General features: G+C 37.5%; 2 protein-coding genes across 2 annotated transcripts in view; one reads left to right on the top strand and one right to left on the bottom strand.

Annotated features, from left to right (window-relative positions):
• Nucleotides 1-4,538, top strand: part of LOC138000293 (nicotinamidase-like) — a 6,263-nt gene extending 1,725 nt beyond the window's left edge. Inside the window, exons 3-6 of the mRNA XM_068846607.1 lie at nucleotides 1,304-1,357; nucleotides 1,710-2,078; nucleotides 2,387-2,701; nucleotides 4,399-4,538. Of these exons, the coding sequence (XP_068702708.1) occupies nucleotides 1,304-1,357; nucleotides 1,710-2,078; nucleotides 2,387-2,701; nucleotides 4,399-4,434 (774 nt within the window). The 3' untranslated portion in view covers nucleotides 4,435-4,538. The remainder of the gene's footprint in view (nucleotides 1-1,303; nucleotides 1,358-1,709; nucleotides 2,079-2,386; nucleotides 2,702-4,398) is intronic.
• On the bottom strand, nucleotides 4,089-23,257 carry LOC138000292 (DNA nucleotidylexotransferase-like). The gene is made up of 17 exons (XM_068846606.1): nucleotides 22,946-23,257; nucleotides 22,664-22,729; nucleotides 22,465-22,502; nucleotides 20,653-20,746; nucleotides 19,495-19,549; nucleotides 17,669-17,728; nucleotides 16,705-16,814; nucleotides 15,925-15,994; nucleotides 15,351-15,422; nucleotides 14,692-14,821; nucleotides 13,972-14,051; nucleotides 11,124-11,176; nucleotides 8,937-9,039; nucleotides 8,185-8,246; nucleotides 6,611-6,830; nucleotides 5,021-5,107; nucleotides 4,089-4,740 (listed from the first exon to the last, which is right to left on the bottom strand). Exons 1-17 carry the CDS (start codon nucleotides 23,140-23,142, stop codon nucleotides 4,651-4,653), a joined length of 1,587 nt encoding a protein of 528 aa, XP_068702707.1. The 5' UTR covers nucleotides 23,143-23,257; the 3' UTR covers nucleotides 4,089-4,650.

Genomic DNA, 23,257 nt, shown 5'->3' with positions numbered 1-23,257 from the left:
CTTAATTTTAAGTTGTGAATGTGCACTTGCACAATGAACAACTTTTCGCTGTGTGCTGGGGAAAAATGAAGGACTTTCAGGAATTTTTGGTGTAAACTCCCAGGGTAACCTCGTGGTTTAACCCTTTAACTCCCAATAGTGCCACTTATAGATTTTACTCTGTCTAACGCCAGACGATTTTACTCGTCAATGGGGAACCCCACGGGGCTGAAAGGGTTAACAACAGCTAGATGCACTCAAAAACTATGGCTCCATTAAGCGATTTGTATGATCATCACACGTGGTGCTTTGCCAAAACAGAATTTCTTTGTGTTCTACTGTGAGTTTAATACTGTTGTTGAGCCCTTTGCTACATACACTACACAAAAACATTGTCGCTTTTAAAGCTCTTACTCAAATTGTACTTGCGCCAATCAGATCAAGCCAGTTGATCCAACATACATTGTACATCAACAGGGACTCTGGCTTTTGAAGCGCCGATTGATGAGCAAAATTGAGGGCATATTTTTGGAACAGACCCGTTACTTGTCTTGTAGAGATTTTTTCTCTGGGTGTCAAAGTGAACTGAATTTGAAAATAACTGAGATGTGGAGAATTTGAAGTGAAAACATTGGAGGGAGTATTGACATCAGCTGCGGAAAGATTATAGATCGCACTTTAAGGCCGGAAAAAAAAAACCCTGGAAACTAACAGAATATCACTTATGGCCTTTCCTATTTACCATCCATCCGTGACTTACGGTTTTGATACTGGAAGTAGAATAACGTGTACGGACAAAATAATTTGTGTATCACAACCAAAAGGTTAACAGACGAAGTTTCTCGTTATTTAACAGATCCTATAGCTACACATACATGTATCTTTCATTTCCATGCCAATAAGTAAGCATAGATGAATGTCACTGATTTTTCTTGTCACACAAAACTCAAAGCATGTCGTGGCATTGTTTATTAAAGTAAACCATGTATGGAGACAACATCCAGCACCCAAATTTCTGACTAGTGGTAAATTGTCCCAGGTTTCTTTCCCGTAATTTCCACTGTTTACAAGGGGTCTTAGGTCTTAGTTTTCGTAACACCCAATTCTTAGCCATTGCTACCCTGTACACTGTTCCACATTCATGACTTGGCTCATAGAGCGCTTTAATTCTGATTTGGGCTGTCTTTCAATGCTGAGCACCATAGAATTATTGAATTTTCTCAACCTTTTGATCCAGAAAGATCAATTTCAATAGGTGTGGTCTAATAATCAACTATTTCCTATTGTCCCTTTTATCTGAATGTTATTGCACTTTTTTCCACAGAAAAGAATTGATGAGAGCTCCTTGGCAGCCCTATGGGAATATTGGTTACGACCAGTGAGTGTAAAAGCTATAAAAATTTCTGAAGTTTATCCTATCAATGATCATGAGAAGTGACTACTATGGTTCTTGGAATAATTTTGCTCTTTGAGTGATGAGTGTATGATTTCCTTAATGCACATGTAACCCAGCCTCAGATAACAGTCTCAGATAAATAGAGACAGAAAAATTACAAATCAACCTTGGTTAAAATCATTTTGACCTGAAATCAAATTTTTTAAACTGTAACAGCTGCACTAACGTTCGGTGAAACTGCTTTATAAGAGAGACAATACAGCTTACAGCAAAGAATAATAGTAATAAACGTAATGAGAAGGGTTAAATTTAATACATGTACATCTGTTTCTAGGCCCTGGTTCCTGTTTCAGCATTTATTGTCGTAGATGTTCAGAATGACTTCATCACTGGTTCACTGGCATTAAAAAGCTGTCCTGCAGGAGAAGATGGCGAAGAAGTTGTACCAGTAATAGAAGATCTGTTCTCCAAAAAACTGTTCAATATTGTTGCATACTCTTTGGACTGGCATCCTCCCAATCACTGCTCCTTTGTAGACAACGTCTCATTGTACCCACTGCATTCCTCAAGTCCAGTTACAGCCGAGAAAGCAAAATTGTTTGATGTTGTGGTTTATGACAAAGCCCCTATCATTGATCAAAAGTTGTGGCCACGACACTGTGAGATGAACAGCTGGGGATCTCAACTTCATAAAGATCTCACAGTGAGTAGCCATAATCATTATTTTCATTGTTGTGTGATTTTGGAACAGGTGGCCGAAAGGGATGCTACGTTAACAAATATGTTTGTTTAGATTGAAGTGCAATAGTGATCAAGCTTGTTCACAGACCCTTGAACCCCCCTCAAAAGCAGAGCGCATTTACAAATCCAGCACCCTTGTCAAAGGGCCATGTCACCTCTCTTTCCTTCAAAAATTCATACAGCCCTTGCATGGTCAAGTTTGCCTGGCACTAGGAAGTTCTGGATTACTACATGTAACTGATTTTGGCCAAATTTCTTTGTCTTTTGTAGCCTCCTTCACAAAATGATATTACTATCAGAAAAGGCACCAACCCAACTGTGGATTGCTATTCTGCATTTTGGGACAATGGCGACTGCTCACAGTCATCACTCTTTGTTGACCTTTTGAAGAAAGGTGTGACTGATTTGTATATTTGTGGCCTGGCCTTCGATGTGTGTGTCAAACACACAGCAATGGATGCGGTCAGCCAAGGATTTAGGACCCATGTTATTACAGATGCGTGCAGAGGGGTGACCCCTGAAGGAATAGCAAAGACAAAGGAAGAATTTATGAAGAATGGAATTGTGTTACTGGAATCAAAACAGGTAAACATTTGAAAATCTTTATTGTGACACTCAGAAAAAGTTAAGAATGCTATGCTTTTGGGCTGATGTCATAGGTTGCGCCCCTCGCAGGGGTCCATGGGTTAATGCTGTAATTGGATACTCCTACATTGTAAATCAGAAGAAACTACATGCACATGTAGGAGTGCAACTAGTGTAGTTATACCACATCGGACAGACCACAACACTGGGAACTCCATGCCCTACTCTTTGTAAATAGTGCGTGGGTTCTTTTGCGTCACAACGGGTTATGAACATTATTCAGGAAGACTAGAAAGTCTAACCATTTATAGATGTCATGACAAGGGCAGTTATTTAAAGACCCTTAGTGTTGGTCTGGCTACAGTCTGGCCCGAGTTTCTTTTAATCACGCTACCTCTCGCACAATAGTGGGATGCTCAATCAACTGGTTGGCAGTTGGCTCAGTAATATTAATTTTATTAAGTATTCCACGAGCGAGTGTTGGATATGAGATGATAGATAGCCAATGAGGCACTATGTGCCTTGTGCCTCATTGGTTAAAATCATCTCATATCCAACAAGTGCGAGTGGAATAATAATTATTGTGTTATTTAAAACGCTCAGAAATTATGGATAAATCTTCCCTACGTTATTTTGTAAATACAAGAAGACTGATGCATGCAGTTACTGATATTTGTAGAGCATATTATCCAATGATATAATTTTTCATAATTTATTATTACTGGTATTTATTACAAGTGAAAGGAAGTTCAGAGACATAATTATGGTGAAAAAAGATCACTTGTAATCCCCAAAATAAAGAGTCTGCTGGGAGGCTAAGTTGAAAAGAGTGGTATATTAACAAACTGGAACTTATGACAAAATAATAGCAAACTAATGATAGGGCAGAGCAAACACTGGTAATCCAGAAAGTAAAACCGAATGAGCTTTAGTTTCCAAATCTGGTAAGATTGTTCCATGCTACTTTGTGAAATGTCCTAATCCCTAAGCTCTGCTTAGTTGAGTTCTAGGAACATACATGTAGGGCTGCATGTTCTGTAAATTGTGTTGACGTCATACATGTGTCTTCTTTGATATTATTGGTATTTGGATTCAGTCTGTGTTGTGGAGTAAACTTAGACAAGACAAGGAAGATCTCTTCACTTTAACCCATTGACCATCCCAGTTAACGAGTAAAATCTGTGAAGTCTCACTCCCAGAAATCAATAGTTTAATGCAGGGGACATAGTGTTTAATTGATTAACCCATGGACTCCGCAGCTGCCCTAGAACGCCACCAGTTGAGGAGTAAAAAAAATTAATCGTCTGGCATTAGACGAAGCAAAATCTTTCAAGTCTCACCCATCAGGAGTCAATGGTGTAGAACCCCGATATAAAATCCGCAAGCGAACTTTAAAACATTTTATTACATCTCGCACACCCTACTTGAATAAAATTGCCCTAGCTTTTGTACTTTAACAACAATACAATACTCCTTAGGACCATGCTACACACCTAATAACCCTTGACAACCATAACTCACACTACGACACTACAAATGGGTTACAAGAAATCATTACAGTCTCTGGTCCTTGTTCATGAAAGTCCCCTTATTCCACTGGCCTTCATGTTGGACAGTGCATATCTCCCTTAGTGACATTGAAGAATAATTTTTGAAGCCCAACTGAAATAAATATTGCTGTGCTCTTGTAACCATAGGTAGAAGATGCAATCTGCGACAAGAAGAGAAAATGAACAGTAAATGAACAGTAACTTCCACATTGAGCGAAAGACAGACCTACACCAGCACAGTTGTGTTCAAAGAACAGCTGTTTCCTTTTTTTCAGCATTTACTGTAGGATCTTTTTTATATCAAGCTTTTTTCATGGGAAAGGGCTATTAAGAACGTAATTTAATCATCATGTTGTGTGTTTCACAATAGTGGCTTGACAGTAAATAAATTAATTGGGATCATGCATTTCGTTCCTCTGGTTCCCTGTATTGAAGTCTCAGAGCAGCAAATATTTCTTGTTCAGATCTTGCTTCTATTTGATGTGGAGGCTAGAAAGAAAAGGATAAAATGAGATTTTCCATGTTTGAAACAATGAGGGGACTTATCCCTGTAAGTTCAATGCCAGTGTAACAAATGCCCCTCCTTAGAAGGTGTTTTTTTTTTTTCATTTGTAATACAAGTGTAAGCTACTGTAGTTTCAAATTGTGTAAGAAGAGAGACAAGAATTATTTAATTTGCATTCCTTTTTGTTAAAAACTAAGGCCTATTTATAGCAAAAAGCCTATTTATAGCAATGTTTGTCATATAATAAAATCATTGACTACTTACCATGAAGTTGTGATCCCACATTCCATGGCTTGATAATTTTATTTGAAAAGTCTTCCAGGCATAGTCCCTTATGGAGCGATTAAACTGCTGTTAAAAAAGCACAAGAGACTGATTGTCTTCTGTTTTAACTTAATGGGGGGCTTAACCCAATTTTCACCTCAAATGCCGTAGGATGCCTCAGTTGACAAGTAAAATCATCTGGTGTTAGACAGTAAAATGTCTCACTCCCATGTGTCATTGGGTTACATGTAATTAATGGAAATGCTTGATTGAGTTGATTTTGATTTGTACATCCAGTTGAATGGCATCATTTATTTCCCAACATTTGAACTTTCTGTCTAGCAGTTTATACCCCTGTGAATAACTGATGATAATCCATTTTCTGTCAAAACATGATTGCAGTTAGGAGTCTGTGGATGTCTGTCTTAGACTCTCCTCAAAGGTGGAATGTTCATACATGTAGGATGTAGATTGTCGTTTGTGTTAACAAACAGATTTAAGGACATCCACAGTGTTGTCTCCAATAGGTGGTTATGCAAAAGCAGTTACTGCAGATAATGCCTGAGAAACCAACACTTGACCATCTCTTACACAGAAGCTCTTTCCTTTTGTCAGAACTGGCCAGCCAGACCCGTCTGATTTCATAGAAAATGCAACAATTTGAGGGAACACGTAGATGATAATCCTTCACATTCTTATGGAGGAGCTCAAAGAGTGTTAATTTGAAGAAATTGTAGGGATAGTCCTTCCAAATGCCCAGTCTGACCAGCCAGTTTGGTCAAATGGAAAGCGTCCCAAGTTAACTTCTTAATATGGATTATTTTTACATACGTTATTACTTCAGTTTCATTTCTTTGTAGCATGGGATATGTATTTTAACTTAAGATTGTATTTACTTCTTTATTTAGTTTTCTCCAAACAGTAGTACAATAATTGCTAGAACATATAGAAAATAGAAAATTGATTGGAGATGTGCATAATATAGTAAGCTAGTTAGTGCCCTAAGTATAAAATTAATATTATTGCTCGCTGTATCCAAAAGAACATACACTACAAAGACAACAGACCATATTTGGATTCTCAGTATTGGACTGGAACTAGTTTGCAAAGGAAGCTAATGTGGGGAATCTTTTGAAATGCACATACTTTTTAAAATAATAGCCCACTTCAGAAAATACCATAATGCTCTTTCAGTGTCCCCCAAATTTTGCATAAGCAATGGTCCCCAAGAGAAAATAAAAACAATGCTTATACAAAATTTGGGGAAGGGGGGGGGGGGGGACAAAGAGTACTATGGTATATTCCAAAGTGGGCTATATTATTCCCCTGCATTAGCCTCCACTGCAAGCCAGTTCCAGTCCAATACTGAGAATATGAATAAGGTCTGTTGCAAGACAAGAAAATTAATATTGCTTTAGGTAAACTTTGTGCAGCCTTTTCTCAAAAAGTTTTTGAGGGTGAGTGTCAGATAAAAAGAGGAAGGTCACTCCAGAAATATCTACCTACTTGTATGGAGTAATATCCAATCCCCTCCTGCGTTTTCCGCTTATTGCAATATTTGGTCCTGTGCATGCATTAGTAGTTAAGTACCTTTGAGCCGGTCCATCCAAGCAAAGCAAATGGGAATTGTTTGTATGGAGTCACAATAAGATCCACCCTCCTCACTAAGCCACCTCTTTCCTCTGAGAAACTTGTCCTTTCTGCTGAAGTCATTGCTGACGCATTTGACATTGTTGGTGCATTTGTGGTTTTTATTAATTGAAACATGCAAAAGCAATGATCAAGATGATCCATGTGACCTGAAGTTTGTCTTTAAGAAGGAAAAGACAAACATTTGATAAAATGTTAAATCGAGTCACTGCAGCAGTGTTACTTACTAAGGCTATGGTTGGCACACTTTGCATGGTGCAGGGGCTCACATGCTCAACATTGCAGATGTGTTGCAGATATTTAATCTAGTGCACTCGCTTTTTCAGCTTGTCAATTTTGTTCCCGCCCACTTCTCCCATTGGCAGGGATGGATTGGTACAAAATGTAAGTCTGCATCAGTGTGACAGGTCGCAGGTGGTGGACTGTGGTAGGCTTACCATGTCTGCCCTCATTGTATGGACGTGTGTCCAGCAATGAGTTTAAATTAAAGACGTGATAAAAAGGGAGACATTAATTCCCCTTGAATTTGAAAGTAGCTGTTGTTTCTTAAATAATATTCACCCATCCAACCACAAGAGGCTAGTTATATTATTATCAAGCTGGAATCTTCAAGGTCGCTATGTTGAAAAAGGGAAGTGACAAAGTCCTTTTACGATGGAGAATGTGTGTGAAGTATCTTCTATTTGAACTACAGAGTTGAGGTGATTGATAGATAGAATCACTGTTAAATGAAACAGACATGCAATGCCAAAAGAAGCCTGAAGAATTGCAAGCTTTTTTTTTTTTAATTTTTAATCAACTACTTACAGTTACTTACTTACAATAACTTAAAAGAAAACAGTTGTGCAATTACTGTCTGTCAAGCTTGAACAGGGTTTGAATCAATGACTATATATTGTGCTGCACACCACTTCACTAGCCGTATGGAGCTTGTCAGGAGTGAGTTCATTTTATATCCTGTAGGAAGTGGATGCATGTGAAAGTAGCCAGAAGCATACAGTTTGTTACATGTACCCTTAGAGCAGTTTTCGAATGACTGCTGAAAGTAATTATGCAATTGCAATAATTGCCATATTGTGTAATAATTTAATGTGCTTAGTGATTGGTTTAATAATCTCAAGCCAGCTTATCAACCAATGAGAAGGAAAACCAAAACCAATCGCAACTTGCACACAGTCATGCAATTTTTCCCACACTTTGAGCAAGTTACAATGAATTGCTCCAAATTTAAATTGGTTCATTACGCTGTTTGTTGACGATACTCAGTTGAAAATAATTCTATGCACTTCGTTAAACCAATGTCAACAAATCTGATTTTCTTTAAAAAATTAATTGTGAACATCTAATGGAAGCAAAGACTACATGTCCACGGCACCACATAGTCTGAATAGTGTGCCACTTAAATACAAAATACTGCAGTAAGCTAGGGGTACTGGGTAAAAAATACTGACCACTGGAAAAAGTATATGGTGGAAAGCATTTGAGATAATCTTGTTTGTTAAAAATTAACATACTTTTGGCTGCCAATGAAGTGAGAATTATGGCCAACCATCAAATCTTTGTGTAAGATACAACCCTAAAGGAAAAGACAAAAGAAAGCAAAAAAACAAAACCACTGCTCTAAGTGGATCAACAAGACAAAAATGATGCTGAATATCACTAAGCACATGTAGGAAAATAATAGCAGTGGCCACTTCTAAGTTCTGACTTCCAAAGTTTTGTGGTGGTAAATAGTTCTACTTTTCACAGCAGGGAAAAATCTTTCTTAACAAAAAAAGAGCCTGAAAGTGACCTGTAATGCTGAGTAAGTAGCTCGGAAATTATGCAGCAATTACAATGGCCCTCTGAATTGGCTTATTGCACTCTATGTGCAGAAATGCACACAACAGACCAATTTCGTATATTAAAATTCAGTCCTAAACAAAAGACATCATAAACTCATACAAATCATTATGTTTATTCCCCAGAGCCTCGAGTTGATGCCTTTTGTTTAGGACTGAATTTTAATATATCGAAATTGGTCTATTAGCTGGACGCCCAAATTTTGTACTATGTAATCCTATCTGTATGTTACATCTAAGCATTTCAATCCTTCTCATTCCCAGATACCATTTAAATGACGTAAACAGATTAAAATAATGGTTATACATACAAAACTCCAGTTACAGTAGGTTGCACACAAAAAGTCTGTTCTGGCAACTCACACAAGACAGAACAAGGGGACTTAAAAGCACAGATATCAGCACCTGTTGGGACAACCACTCACCAGCTTGTCAAGCCTTTCAACCAGCTTAACCAACAATCCTTCCACTATGCAATCATCCTCATGCGTTATTAGAATGTCCACATCATGCCCCGATTCTTTGCCTCTGAAATTTCCACAAAAGAAATCTATAAGATAATACTGACAAATTTACATGTAACATACATGTATTGTTTTTTATTGCAGACTTAATAAGTTAGTCTTGGGAAACATATATTCCTGTAAGCTTCAAGCTTCATTGGGCTTCCTTGTCACATTTACTATATGTAATGCTTCAAAAATAAGCAGCATTGTTTATAGTTTAGGATTTATATATCGCACATAATAAATAATTATCACAAAGTATCATGGCGGTTTACAATAATTAAATATTCTGACTTTCTCTAAGCTTGTAATGCTGCAAGGTTTATGAAAAAGCTTCAAAAATAAGGAAATCCCTAGGGACAACCTTCTATTATAGTTTTTCACAACAAAAAGGAAAATAGACATGCTATGTGGACTTGAGAAAATACTTGGGAATAAGGTGAAGTGAATTAGAATGCCGTGTAAATCCTACAAAGACCAAATTTTACAAGAACAGCATGTCTTGAACACTCATTTTAATAAGGTCTCAGTAAAGGAAAATGAGGTGTCTGCAGAAAAATGAAATTGTTGCACCGCTAATTTTTGTATAGGTTCAAACCATATATCATAATTGAATTGAATTATTTGAATAAAGTTTTAGTTTTTTGGTATTTAATATTGGCTTCTAGTTTTGAGGCCCCAAACTCAGCACAACCGAGTCTGCTGCAGAAGCTCCTGCCCCTTCACTGCATTGCATCTTGCACTCCAATACTGTGTCAGGAATTTTTTATTATTATGTTAAGAATTGAAGGAAATATCATGCACCAAAGTCAAAACTCTCATCTCATAATTAATTCAGGAAGAAAACGTGCCATAAAATCAGTCTCCGAAGACAAACGAAAAATTCCTCACACCGTATTTGGGGTATGTAGTACAATCATCTATCAGAATTTTGGAAGCAATATCTTAAAACCTGTTGGGACAGGTCCGGTTCGAGAAGTTGTAATTTTGGCATCAAAATAAACCCCTAGAAAATCGAGCTTGAAGATTTCACGTGCAGTTCACAGTCTGCTGAATAACTCTGCCCCCTACTTGAAAAGCCAATTATAATGAGCCAATCAGCCTTTGGGCACCAGCAGATCGATCGCAAGTGAAGGCTATCTATTGACATCCAATCCTTTCATGTGTGATTGACATGACATGACATGTCAATCGTTTTTTTTTTTTGTGCAGATTATGGCGGGAAACAAAGAAAAGCAATTTAGCGGTTAAAATTTAAATTTTCAGAATTTTTTTTCGGAAAAATATACTTCACAGCCCACCGATTCAAGATTTGCAAATCAAAAAAATTGAGCAAGACACCCAAATTTACCTTTACCAAGACCTTAAAGCGAGTATTTGGGAGGTCAGGTCAAGAAGTTCTACAGGAAACCAAAATTCTGCAAGAGCCTGAGTCAACCTGTCGTCAAACAGTTGGTGATAGAAGTTATTTTCCACTGAATCTTCTGTAAGGCATGTGTTGATTATCACGCAAAGACACATACAGGAAACAAACTACTCTCTCTCTTCCCATGGGCACAGCACGTGTACCTTAAACATCTACAAAGGTAGTTGCATTTAAAATTTGTAGGCACATGATTTTGTAGAGCTTGCAGGCCAACAGGACACATTGTGTATTCAGGACCTACTAGATAAACAACCTAGCTCCCAAGTAGTTCTAGGAGCATCCAACAGGTTTTTTGGAGGAAGGGCTAGGTACAAAACACAGGTCACAGGTCAAGGTTGCAGGTCATTGTTTTACCAATACAGAAACAACCCTAACTGTTTACAACTGCTAACATTAGGCCTAAAAACTCTTGTTTGGGCCTAATTAGGGCTAATGTTAGCTTCAATGGATATTTAGGATACTTTCTGTATTTAGGATACTTTCTGTATTTGTGACCAGTGTTTTGTACCTGCTGTGGAGGTTGTAGGCTCAAATCCTGTCTAGAACTCAGTTGTTCTTTCACCTGTTGCAAAGCAAGTAGTTGCTGGATAGTTAGAGCTAGTGTTTACAAGTAATTTAGTACAAATTTTCAAATTAATGTTACGAATAGAAGATATTGATCACATTGAATGGTATTGTACCTGCGATAACCTCCAACAAGTTCAACTTTGCACTTGGGTTGAATACTATTCAGCTGATAAATGAAAAACATTAATGTAAAAGTACATTGAAAGCGTAAAGTTGGCCAGGAAGCACAGGATGAAGCGAAAGAATTCGCTATCAAAGGTACATTGCAGATATTCCAACCCCTAAACCTCAAAAACTGGGACAAATCCTGCCAATAATTCAGCATTTAAGAGCCCGTGAATATCATGTCTGCTTTAATTTGTCATGCCGCTCTACTTCATGTAGCCCTTGCAAAACTTGTATAAATATTTGTGAGAGAATGGAAAATTACCGAAAAATATACCCATGCCACGAAAACTACATAATTTGAAAATTGAGCAAAGACGAAATTGGCAATATTATTGCTTCAGATAATTTAATAACTCCCATTAAAAGGCACTGAAGCAGACAAAATTCATTCATATTTATCACGTTAGCCATATTAAAAAAATAACAGGTATCAAAATATCACGGAAAACAGGGTAATAGACCATTTTACAGTTGTAGCTAAGTTACCTGGCCTACGAATGGAAGTGAGGCTGCCGGTGACCCTGTTTTGATACAAACCTTCGTGCTTTTGTAATGTTAATACGGACTAATTAGAATTACAACAACACAATTTACATGATAAAAGCAGTGGGGGCTGTATCAATGCAAGGTCACCAGCAGCCTCGCAGCCATTCATAGGCTAGGTTGCTGAGCAAAGAACTGTAAAATGGCCTATTAGAATGAAAATGGGACAGTGGGACAGCGTAGTCTTAACTGGGATGGCTGGAATGTCTGATATTTAAGTGCTAGAAATCCAAGAAAGTGCATCAGTGTTAGCACACGTATGAAAATATGCCACCCTTGTCGATAATGATAATAATAAATAATAAATTATAATAATTAACTATAATGTTATTGTACGATGGCAAGCTGGATATGAAGCAATAGATAACACACCAAGTTGGTTATAATCATTTTAAATCCAGCAAGCCTATTCCACTAAAGCATTGATTTTTGTCTTGGTAAATTCCAGTCCAAAAAGGCTTTTGTCGGCCATGTTTTCTCTGAACTGCCAAATGTTTTCAGCTCACTTTATTTGCTGACATGTTCCTTGACCATATCAGGTACAGCAGGTACATAAACTGATAGCCTGTGTTCGGTGAGCCAATAAAAATGTTGGAAATCTGATATCCGTAGTTCAGTTTTTAATAATGAACTTTACTTAGCGCTGGCGCACTAATTTGGGGACGTCAGTACCATACAGAAATCAAAAGAAACTTGTACCAAATCGTACACGTTGGTTGGTTTTTGAGGAGATGGAAGAAACCCAGAGAAAAACCTCTCAGAGCAGAGTTGAGAGAACTGGTCAACATGTGATGCCAAGGCTACGATCTAGGAATCAAACCCGTGCCACATTGGTGGAAAGCGAATGCTGTCGGCACTACATCATCCCTGAATCCCTCTCCCACCCCTGCCCAGTCAGAGTTTTTTTCTCTAATTCCTTGAGTAAAAAAAGGAAAAGGTAAACTCGTTCTCAGGCCAAGTGGCCCACGTGGCCGGAGCTAATATCCCAGATTCCGTAGCAATTTGAAGCAACTGAGAGTATAGACCACTTATACATTCTTTTGTCTTTATGTTAATTAGACCTACTGCCCTCATTTTGAAACAAAAATTCTTTTGAAATTTGCTCGTCACAGCGAGGCTAGTTAGGCTTATTAGCATTAAAACAAAAGGATACTTTATTTGGCTGCCATTATGAAAGAGGTCTATTATTACTTCCCCCTGGATGGGATGCTAGTCCATCACAGGGCTACCCCCCAGAAGTAAGTGTTTCTGGTACCCATTTATACACCTGGGTGGAAAGAGACATTGTGGAGTAAAGTGTCTTGTCCAAGGAAACAACACGACGACCAGGCGCGTAGCGTCCTATACGCATATACGCACGTGCGTACTTGAAGTGACCAGAAAATTTTGAAGTTCTTAGCAATTGTTTCTATTCTTAACATTTTACTTAATGTACGCAACCAAGATTTCGTGATGAAAGCACCACTTTGATTAAATTCTAAAAACTAAAACAAAAGCTATACTATGTTCTAACTTAGTTTTGCTTTGTACCTTTTTTTTGCTCTAACAATGCAGTGTTGTTTGGCCAGCGTGCAACAAAAAGGCGAGGTTGCAAAGGAGCGACATTCCAAGAACGTTCGTGACAAAGGAGCGACGTTCCGAGAACGTTCTTGACAATTCCAGTCACGCTAGCACAACCAAAACAATGTTTTGTTTGCACCAAGTTTGCTCAAAATAAGGGCAAGACGCTTTGTTCTTTGCTTGTATTCACACAACTATTTCGACAAGAAATAAAGAACGCAGTATTTTTCGCTCAGTTTTTGCTCAGTTTTGTAGATCATATGTACTTGTGCGTACTTGAAAAAATGACCACGCTACGTGCCTGCGACAGCTCTAGGCCTCGAACCAGTGACCCTGAGATCGCGAGTCCAGAGTACTGAGGCCACCATGTCTCTAAGTTGAGTACATGGTCCTTTCCCGTATAGATAAATTACTAATTACCCTTTGATAGCTGATTCTACACCAAATGAAAATGTTTGTTTGACAGTTGTAGAGGAAAGGGCTATTAAAAGTTGGACAGGGAAAAAAATTGAAAATTGATGAGTATGGTAATAATAATTATTGTTAAAGTTCAAAACCATTGTTAAGTGTGCAGTTCACAAAACGAATTGGGTTGGGGAGAGGGGAGGGTGGGTCGAAGAATATTCTGATGTTTTTAAGATTGACCAAGCTCTTTAAGTTGGTATTTCAAGAAAATGAAATTCAGCTGACCTCTTTAACAACAACATTCTTGATGCCCATGGCTTCTTCCCGAGGAACACTTTGGATTAAATCATCATAGTACTTTAAACCTGTAAAAGGACATTTAATTTATTTTAATGTTTTCCAGTGAAGGAGGACATCTCTTTGCCTTTAAAGTTATGGAATCAAGGGTGGTTCAAGTACCTAGACTAAATTCAGGCATCCCAAGTTAATAACAATGATTATGAGTAATTTACACCTGAGCAGCTTTATGTTTCTTAGTGACTTTGTTGGTACGTGTAGTTATAAAATAAGACATTGTCTTTTCCTTGTGGAACATTTTTTCACAGAAAAAGTTGGAGTTTCACATCCAAGTATTGATTATTAGGAGTTTGCCAATACCTGGAGTCAACATTAGATATCATATAATAAACTATTATGCTATGTATATATCTTGTTTTTCTGTTGTTTCCTTCCTTTCTTCCTTTAATTACAGCTACAAGGTTGTGTCATTCTGGTTATTTCCTGCTTCAGTGTAATAAATGATAGACAATTAAATTATCATTTCTTTCGAGTTTTTACCAGAAGTGATGTAAGCAAGTGGATCAGCCTCAGTGACAACTGTCCAACAATTTAACTGAATATTACACTACATGCACTTTGGTTGAAACTGGTGAACTGGAGTACTGTATAACACCAATGACATTTTATCTGGAAGATTATCCTCAACATGAATTATTGGTAACTTGCCCATTGCCAGTTGTTCTGTGATCTTCATTCCAGCTGCTATTGCCTTGGTGATATCAGACAGGTTACGGTACCCTTTGTCATACCATCTTCGACCGGTTGCAGATCCGCAGCCATAAATAGATGAGAAGAACTGAAAACAAACAGGTCCAATATGTGTACAACATTACAGTTTGGTCTAGACTGTTAGTTCTGAATTGACAGCTATTAGCCACCAAGCCTTAATTTAACTTGTATCTCCAGAGATGGAACAACTTAAGTTCAAGTTTTTTATTGCACACCGTTTACAGAAAACTAAACATAAGGCACTATATACAATCATTACAGAAAAAAAAGTACACTCAGAAATAAGCTACATGGTAGACAATAATAATATTAATTAATAGTGTACATGCAGTGACCAAAGTAGCCTATGAGCTTTCGAATTGGTCACTTAAATAATTATTCTTGAGAAATACAGTCAATAAAATATCAATTACCCATGAGTACCCTTCTAACTATACTCATCAACTAAACAAAACAGTTCCTATGTCTTGCCTTAGTTTATAAAAACAGGTTAAATATACACAACCAGTATAGAATGTTTACATTGTTAATTATATTTACACAGTATACTTAAGATACATTAATTAAATTACGTAATTAATCTATAAATTACACACCTCCATGGCCTTGAAGAAGTCACTAGAAATGATGTCTTGAATTTCACTGGATGAGCCATTTTCCAAAATATCCTATTTGCAAATAGGACAATACTATATTAAACATTTTGGAAGCATGTGCATATATACCTACTTCTTTCCACCGGAGAAATCCCTATTTCATAGATAACTCAGCAGTGGATTTGATGGTGCTAAGTATCCAATTTGGATCTTTGAGCTCGACAGGGTTCAAATATTTTTGGATACATGTACCAACCTCTAAGATCAGTGATCAAGCATCAGGAAGTGAATGATTGTTTTCTGTGTTTGTTCAGTCTTGGTGCATGGGGAAGAGACCTGGACAATGAATGCACAAAGGAAAAGGGAGGCCGCGTGGGTCAGTTGCTGGATAACATCAAGAGAATAAAGTAGGTTTTCTGTGAAAATTGCTGTGCTAAGGAATGGCAGGGGCTTTTCGTTTTGGTTTGGGCAGCAAACCAATCACATTGTACCTTTCAAGACCTTACCCTAATAACAGGTACAGGCAGTCATTTAACTTCGTTAGATAAAAGCTATTTAGAAGTCACTGACTTGCCTGTATAACTTTCTTGCTGTGATTTCCAACACTGCTTAGTTTAGCTGCTTCTTCAATTCTACTGATTTGCCTAAAAGTATTGGGACAAAAATTATTACTGCAGGTAAACTCTGTTTTGAGAATAGTGAGGAGCATTAAAGACATTCGTACAGCTACAATAATTTGTTGTAATTAGCTGTTACTTAAACGTCAGTTCTTGGATTTAAAAAAGCAACAACTTTAAACTTTTACCAAAAAAATAAGAGAAAAACCCAGAAGCACAGCACAATAGAAGCCTTTATATTGGAAAAATCAAACTTAAATGTTTATGGTAATTTTTGTTCACTTTGATTGTCAATGTCAGAGGAGTAAACGGTTGTTTTGGGAAATGAACTCTGCTTCTACGCCAACTCATTTGCTGCAAACAATCCAGTCATGTTTAAGGATATTTGACTCGAAGGCACAGGCTGCTATAAAAATGAAACGAGATACCACAAGACTGATCTTGCAGGGCTCAGCACGTATACTGCTCTCATTACCAAACACAGATCTAGGCAGATATCCACCTAAATCAACAAAATTATGGTCATGTCTGGTAAAGATTGAAATGAAATTTGCAGAAAATGGGATTTTGGACTAACTAGACATAAATCTTGCTAGACAGCATCTGCCTCTCCAGACCCCTTTACCCCTCACAAAAAACTTTCCACACTGACATGTACCTGTAGTTTTAAAAATAATTTTAATATTTTTCCCTCTAGATTCTTGCCTTTGACCCACCATTCTCGAAAGACAACTTACTTTGGATAAGACTTGAGAGCGCAAGCTGCTCTCCTGAAAGCCAGTGCTCTGGAATCTCTCTGTCCACTATCCACATACACTGCATGGCGCTCAAGAATCTCAAGTGCATCCTTAAGAATGCACAACATGAATAAGACTTTAGACTCACTACAGTTACACACCAGTTTTATGTCATCTTAAATACCTAGCTAGACCATAAACATGTTTTTAACCCTAACTAGATTCTCAAGCCAGTTTTGACTGCCAAAAAACTCATGCTTGCATTTGGATACAATCAAGCATATTATCCTTAAAGAACAAGGGAAGAGTTCAATTCTAAAATTGTAAAACTCATTTTCCACAGCCAGGGCTGAAAATCCCATTATGTGCTTTATTTTTAAACACCGGTCTAGGGTTGCAGTTCTAAGGTTTTCCAGTTGATGGCTGCATGTGTTTCAAAAGTGGGTGGAGAAAACTACAGAAAATGAAATATCTGATTATCAACACTGAAGAAACGGTAGTTCAATAGCCCTTAACAAGACATTAGGAAGTAGGTGCTGCTTTTTTGCAGCAGCCAGCTACTTTTGACAACCCTGCAAGGTATGCATTAATTTTGTTTTTTTAGAACTCTAAACTGGTTTCTTTACTCGCTTTACTTAACCAAAAACAAGAGAATAATCTTACAGCCCCTACTTGTCAGCCACAAGGGTATTCCATTATATGTTTTCAAGGATTGTGTCCTCAATATGTCAGTGATCTGTCACCAAATATCAACTGATTCCGATGGTACCGGTAGCTGACTGTTAATTATCAGCTACTTGATCCACACCCAGCCAAGATATTGGCCAATACCTCTTACTCACAGTAGACTGAGCTTAACTGACCACAAAGTCAAGGGACACTCCCTATGAGACAAAAGATCTATATGGCTGCTACATCATGTATAAAAATTAGTATAATTTATGTTTTTATGGCTTTTACTAACTGTAAATTTAGCATTGAGGTGGTTCAATGGAGTGGCCCTCTGGCAAACATATTTGGTGTCCTATAAAAAAAAGAGCAAGATAGTTGTTAATAACAAATTAAAGTAGCCCTTTAATACTTGACAAAGCATTGTCCTATAATAATCCTGGGGGGGGGAGGACTCCCATTTAAAAAGGACGGGGGTGCTCGTTGGAAATTTTGAAAAGAACCCCCAAGAGGTACCAAGATCCTGTCTTGTGGGTGTGGCATGGAATTTTTTTCACCCCTAAGAGGTACCAATTTATGGGTTTTAATTAGAAAAATTAAAACTTAGTTAATTGCCAAATGTCTCGTGTTGTAATTTTACAGCTCAGTACCCTAAAAGGTACCGCTAAAGCTCCCGCTGTGGACCTTTTGAGCCTGAACACCCTAAGAGGAACCAAAACCGCTTTTTTAACCCCTAAAAGGTACGATGAGCACCCCCGTCGTTTTTATATGGGAGCCACCCCTTCCCCAGAATAATGTTATGTCACAGTGAGGCAGAAGAATTTTGTTCTTAAAAGGGTTTTTAATAGTTTTGCTAATGGCACATTTTAAGTAGCGATATTTTTTCTAACCCACAACAGAGTGCACACCTACATAATATGTCACAGGATTATTTATTGACACTTGACTTTAATGTAGCAAAGAAGTGTTCTTCTCTTTTTAACCCATTGACTCCTCAAACACCCCAGGACACTCTAAGTTGACGAAATTAAATCGTCTGGAGTTAGGCAGAGTAAAATCTGCTTAGTCTCACTCCCAGGGGTCAATTTACCCGTGTATAAGTCGACCTTTTATGGTCTCAAAGGAAGCTCCAAAAATCGCCCTCAACTTATACACGGGTCAAGGATTTAGAGCCAAGTTCCAGCAAAGCAATTTATTCAATATTAACATAACAATGTTGTCTTGGGCATAACGAACGCAGTGGACAAAAGACTTCAAAATGAATGAATGAATTTACATGTTCGATTTTCTGAGAACTTTTTTGAAACTCACGGACAATATGCCTGCATATACAACAACTGCTGAACCACAAAACTATTAAGCGCTTGAGGCCCTGATTTTTTTGTGTATCCACAGTTCCAGGAATCGAAGAATACGAGATTAGTATTCCATGAACATTTAACAAAGAAATTAAGAAATTACCTTTTTTGCCATCAAAAATGAGGGGTCGACTTATACACAGGATTGACTTATGCACGGGTAAATACGGTATGTTAATCACACAACACAAGATAGCAGATCACTACTGAAGTGTATTATCAATAACATTGTACCAATGCCCGCTGCAAATGCAGACTCACTGTAGTCAACCCATTCACACCTAAAGCATTTGCAATTGATGTGTAAAATTGTGTGGTATTAGACAGAGTGAAATCTATAAGTATCATTTTCAAGAATGAATGGGTTAAAGGGGACATATTTTTTGAGTGAATTTTCACGTTGTTAATCATTGAAAGCACTGAAACCATTGTTCTTTTCACTCAAAAACAAAAAAAACAAACAAAAATGTTTTCACTCAAAACATTTGAGATCCGGAGATCCTGGGTTCAAGACCTGCTCTGACCATTCATTGAATTTGTTCCTGGTAGTCCCTGGTTCAACTTCCCAGCTGTACTTGTAAATAGTTAACTGGCTTGCCTCCGGCCAGTTGGGATTCTTAACAGTTGTTGTTGTTGTTCTGTTTTGTCGTTTCATGAACTGTGTTTCATTGGCCCTGAAAAGCCCCTATAGGGAGTGGTCAATTAAGTACATGAATTGTATTGTATTGTACAAACATGACATGACCTCAGATGAACATGTTACCTGATAGTCCAAAGCTATTGTTTCTTTTTTCATGTCTTGGTTTTCATTGTCATTTCTAAAAAGAAATTACAAGAACCAAAGTTGTGTGCTAATAGCCTATTAAAAACATAAAAGCAACATTTGATAGGAATATGGATTAATACTTCATTATTCATAGCAATAAATTCCAACCCATATTTAAGCAGTGCCAGTTAACAGTTACTGTAACAACAAACATAACTTCATTGTTTTTCTATTATTTACAATGTTGAATGTACCCTCAGAAAGCTTAAATTTATTATCTAGTTCTGTTCCTTTACATTGATCAATGTCAAACTTTTACTAGCCAGGACAAGGTGGAACAACCAGCTGGTCCAATTCTCTCAACAGAGTAGAACTTGTCATTTGTTGGCAAAAATAGAGAGAACTTGCATGGGCTAAGGTTGATGGATTACTGGAAGGTTTCAACTTGGGAATGAATGATTGTCCCATCCTAAACAAATAGAACTATCCTAGTCATAACACTCTTTCTCTAAAAATAACTCAAAAGAATTTTATGAATGCTCTGCTATGGTTTAATAACTTAGCATCATAGCATTACCCTTAAGAGAAAACAGGATAATGATAGGTCAGAGCAAGACACTGTTTGTAATGTCATCTTCACTTAGTAACACAGCAATTAACATTTAACATTTATTTTATAGCATCATAGCAACACCCTTAAGAGAAAACAGGATTATGATAGGTCAGAGCAAGACACTGTTCATAATACATCTTCACTTAGTAACACAGCGATTAAATTCTACTCAAGTTAGAGTATCCTCACACTTAACTGGACAATTTAAGCAATTTTCTCTTATAGACACCAAAAAAAATTCCGCAACCTCTGCGATGCTGGTGTAATGCTCTACCGACTGAAATGTGAAGCCATACACTTGGGAGCAGGTCAATTTGTTGGGATCATTTGTTGCCGTAAAAGGACTCAATGAATAAAAGAAATGTATATTATATTATCGTTAATTTATATTTCAAGGGCTCAAATCCTATTGAAGCTGCCTGAGTTTTTCAGGTGTCCTACTCCATGAGAGACAGTTGCTTAAATTGTCTGGGGGGAAGGGGTGGGTATACATTCAAGATAAAGTATCATTTTGTGAAAGAAGCTGAATTTCCTATAATTACCTTGAACTTTCCTCTACTGAAGTATCTGAGGACCTAATTCTGACTTGATCAGTAACTGCCACTAATTTCCCCACTGTGGTGCAGTCAGTTAACCCTGAATGAAAAGTAATGGTACTTACTGTAGTTAATGCAATGGGCTGACTGTGCAAAGCCAACTCTAGATAATATATAGATTTATTATATTAATACTGATGAAATACCAGGATTTTTCCTTTTACTAAAAAATCATATCTTCACCACCAATGAAACGAAAACAAATCATTTTTATCTATCACATGTAGAATATAGGTGTTGCCATGGTAATGACCACGATTAGCCAATGAAATGAGAGCTTCCTCTTCATTGTACGATACTTTTGTACTTTAATATAATTCTTCTCTACTACATTAACATTTTTACTGCAAAATTTTACATTATCATGATTTGTTTTTCAAAACTTTCATATCTTGTTTCATGTCACACAACATGCATGTTTTAGCGGTTGGTGACCACTTTTTCATCATTTCGAAAATGAGTAAAACAAGTTGTTTTAAATCACTATCTATATAATAAACAGAACATTACATGGCCGCTTGGGGATACATACAAATGTACGAGTTCTATCTTCTCGTGCTGAAAGTATCTCTCACTTGTTTGCTTTGCTCACTTTCAGCACTCGAAGATAAAATTCGTATCCCCAGGGGGCCATGTAATATCCTCTATTTAACCAAGCCTAAAAGCAGAGCTCGCAGGTTATTTATTCTTACAATAAGTTAACCTGGCTTGAGCCAAGTGACTCAGTACCTGGTCAGCGGTCAACTTTAAAAAAAAAAAAAGCTTACCTTGATGAGCTCTAAACTTGAGTCCACGATATGATCATGTGATACTGGTTGCAATGGCATTCATGGAGGGGTGGACGTACAAATTTTCTCGTACAGATGGGTTACCACATTTATAGCAGAGCTCTGCATGCTGAAGGCACGCGTGCCGAGTTCCGCTATGATTAACCATCAAAAGAAAGATCTGTGAGATGGTGTTTCACATGAATTCACTCTAAAGAAGAGCTATTGCTTGAAACATCAACTCACAACTCTTTCTTGTGGTGGCAAAGTTAGCCTTATTAAATCATTTGACAAAGCCAGATTTTCATGGATTATTTATATCATAGGCTAAATGATCTAGTACTTGTGTATTGCAGTGTTATTCACTCAGTACTGGAGTATGCCTCACCAGTCTGGTCAAACAATTCTGAATGCCAACCAAGGCGACCAGGTAGAAAGCGTACAGAAGATAGCGATGAGGATCATTTTTCGAGACCATTCTTATGAAGAGGCTCTTGTGTGCTGCAGCTTTGCAACTCTCTCGGAGCACCGCAAGGAAGCGTGCAATTGCAAGAGATTTACCAATGTGGCTAGGAACACAGGTACCCTTGGGCATTTGCTGCCGCAGCACAGAAGTGTCTCCCATGGTTACAATCTGCGCACCGGTGTCACATCACGCCAATACCAACCGTTTGGGCTCATTTATAACTTACAGTTTCCAGTAACGTTCAGAGATGTGTTGTTTCATTTTATTTTATATAAGTTGTAAACATTATGCATTATATGTACTGACCTTCTTGGAATTTAGTGTTAGCCACTAAAGAATGAATAAACTGATTATTATTTTTATTTTTATTAAAATGCATGCATTTTAATTGGTTCCCACCAATGATCTATTAGAGGACAGATGCATAGCATAGCCTTTACTCTATAAAATGTTCACCCTTGATGACTAAAGAGGTGATACCATTAGGAAGAAGTTGATACCCATCACAACTGAGTAATTACTTACAATCCAATGATACTATCTCTACATCTTCTGTAAGTTGTCTGGTAAAATCAAAGAACAACAAATAAACCCCATGAATCCCGCAGCTGCTTTGGAATATTAGGCCATAAACAAAAATGCAAGGGAAATTAAAGATAACTCATGCAAAAAATCTCTCTTCGTGGATTTGTTGTTTACATAAGTATTGAAACTCACTTTGTACCTCTCTAAAAAGGCAAGGACCTTGACAGTGGACTCATAAGCTGTCACTATGTGAGTCACAGAATCCCTGCAATAAATTTAAAATCCACATCTTTACAGTGTACCCTTTTTGTACAAAGTCACTGGCATTATCTCTTCGGGTTATTGTTCAGTTGGACGTACCTGATCACGAAAACAAACTTAAATACTCTGCTCGCGGCTAAATAAGCTTAAAAATAGAAAAGCCTTCGATCCGTTTGCACGGTAAGTTTTTAATAGGTTGTTAGTCTCAAGATCAAAGTACCTGAATCGCTCTGTAAGGGGAAATCCCTTCTTTCGAGAGAGATCCTTCAAAACTTGGAGTCTAGCTTTCGAGATTTTTTTTGGCACAATGTAAATGAGCGTATCCATGCATCGCATCTGTTCATTTTTCCCTAAAACGCCTTCAAAATCACTATCTTCTATGGCGTCCAACTTTGGCTTCTTGGATGCTGCCGCCATCAGGCAGGGTAGTACTTGGTGTAAGACCTGACTATTATGTCCCCAGTTACACTCATACACCTGTAGTGGCTGTAGTACCCGTAGCAGCTGTAGGTCTCACTGTATGGGTGTAACT

The sequence above is a fragment of the Montipora foliosa genome, chromosome 4 (genome assembly GCF_036669935.1).
Source record: "Montipora foliosa isolate CH-2021 chromosome 4, ASM3666993v2, whole genome shotgun sequence".
NCBI lineage: Eukaryota > Metazoa > Cnidaria > Anthozoa > Scleractinia > Acroporidae > Montipora > Montipora foliosa.
The sequence above is the reverse complement of the archived record's forward strand: the minus strand, read 5'-3'. Positions and strand labels throughout refer to the sequence as shown.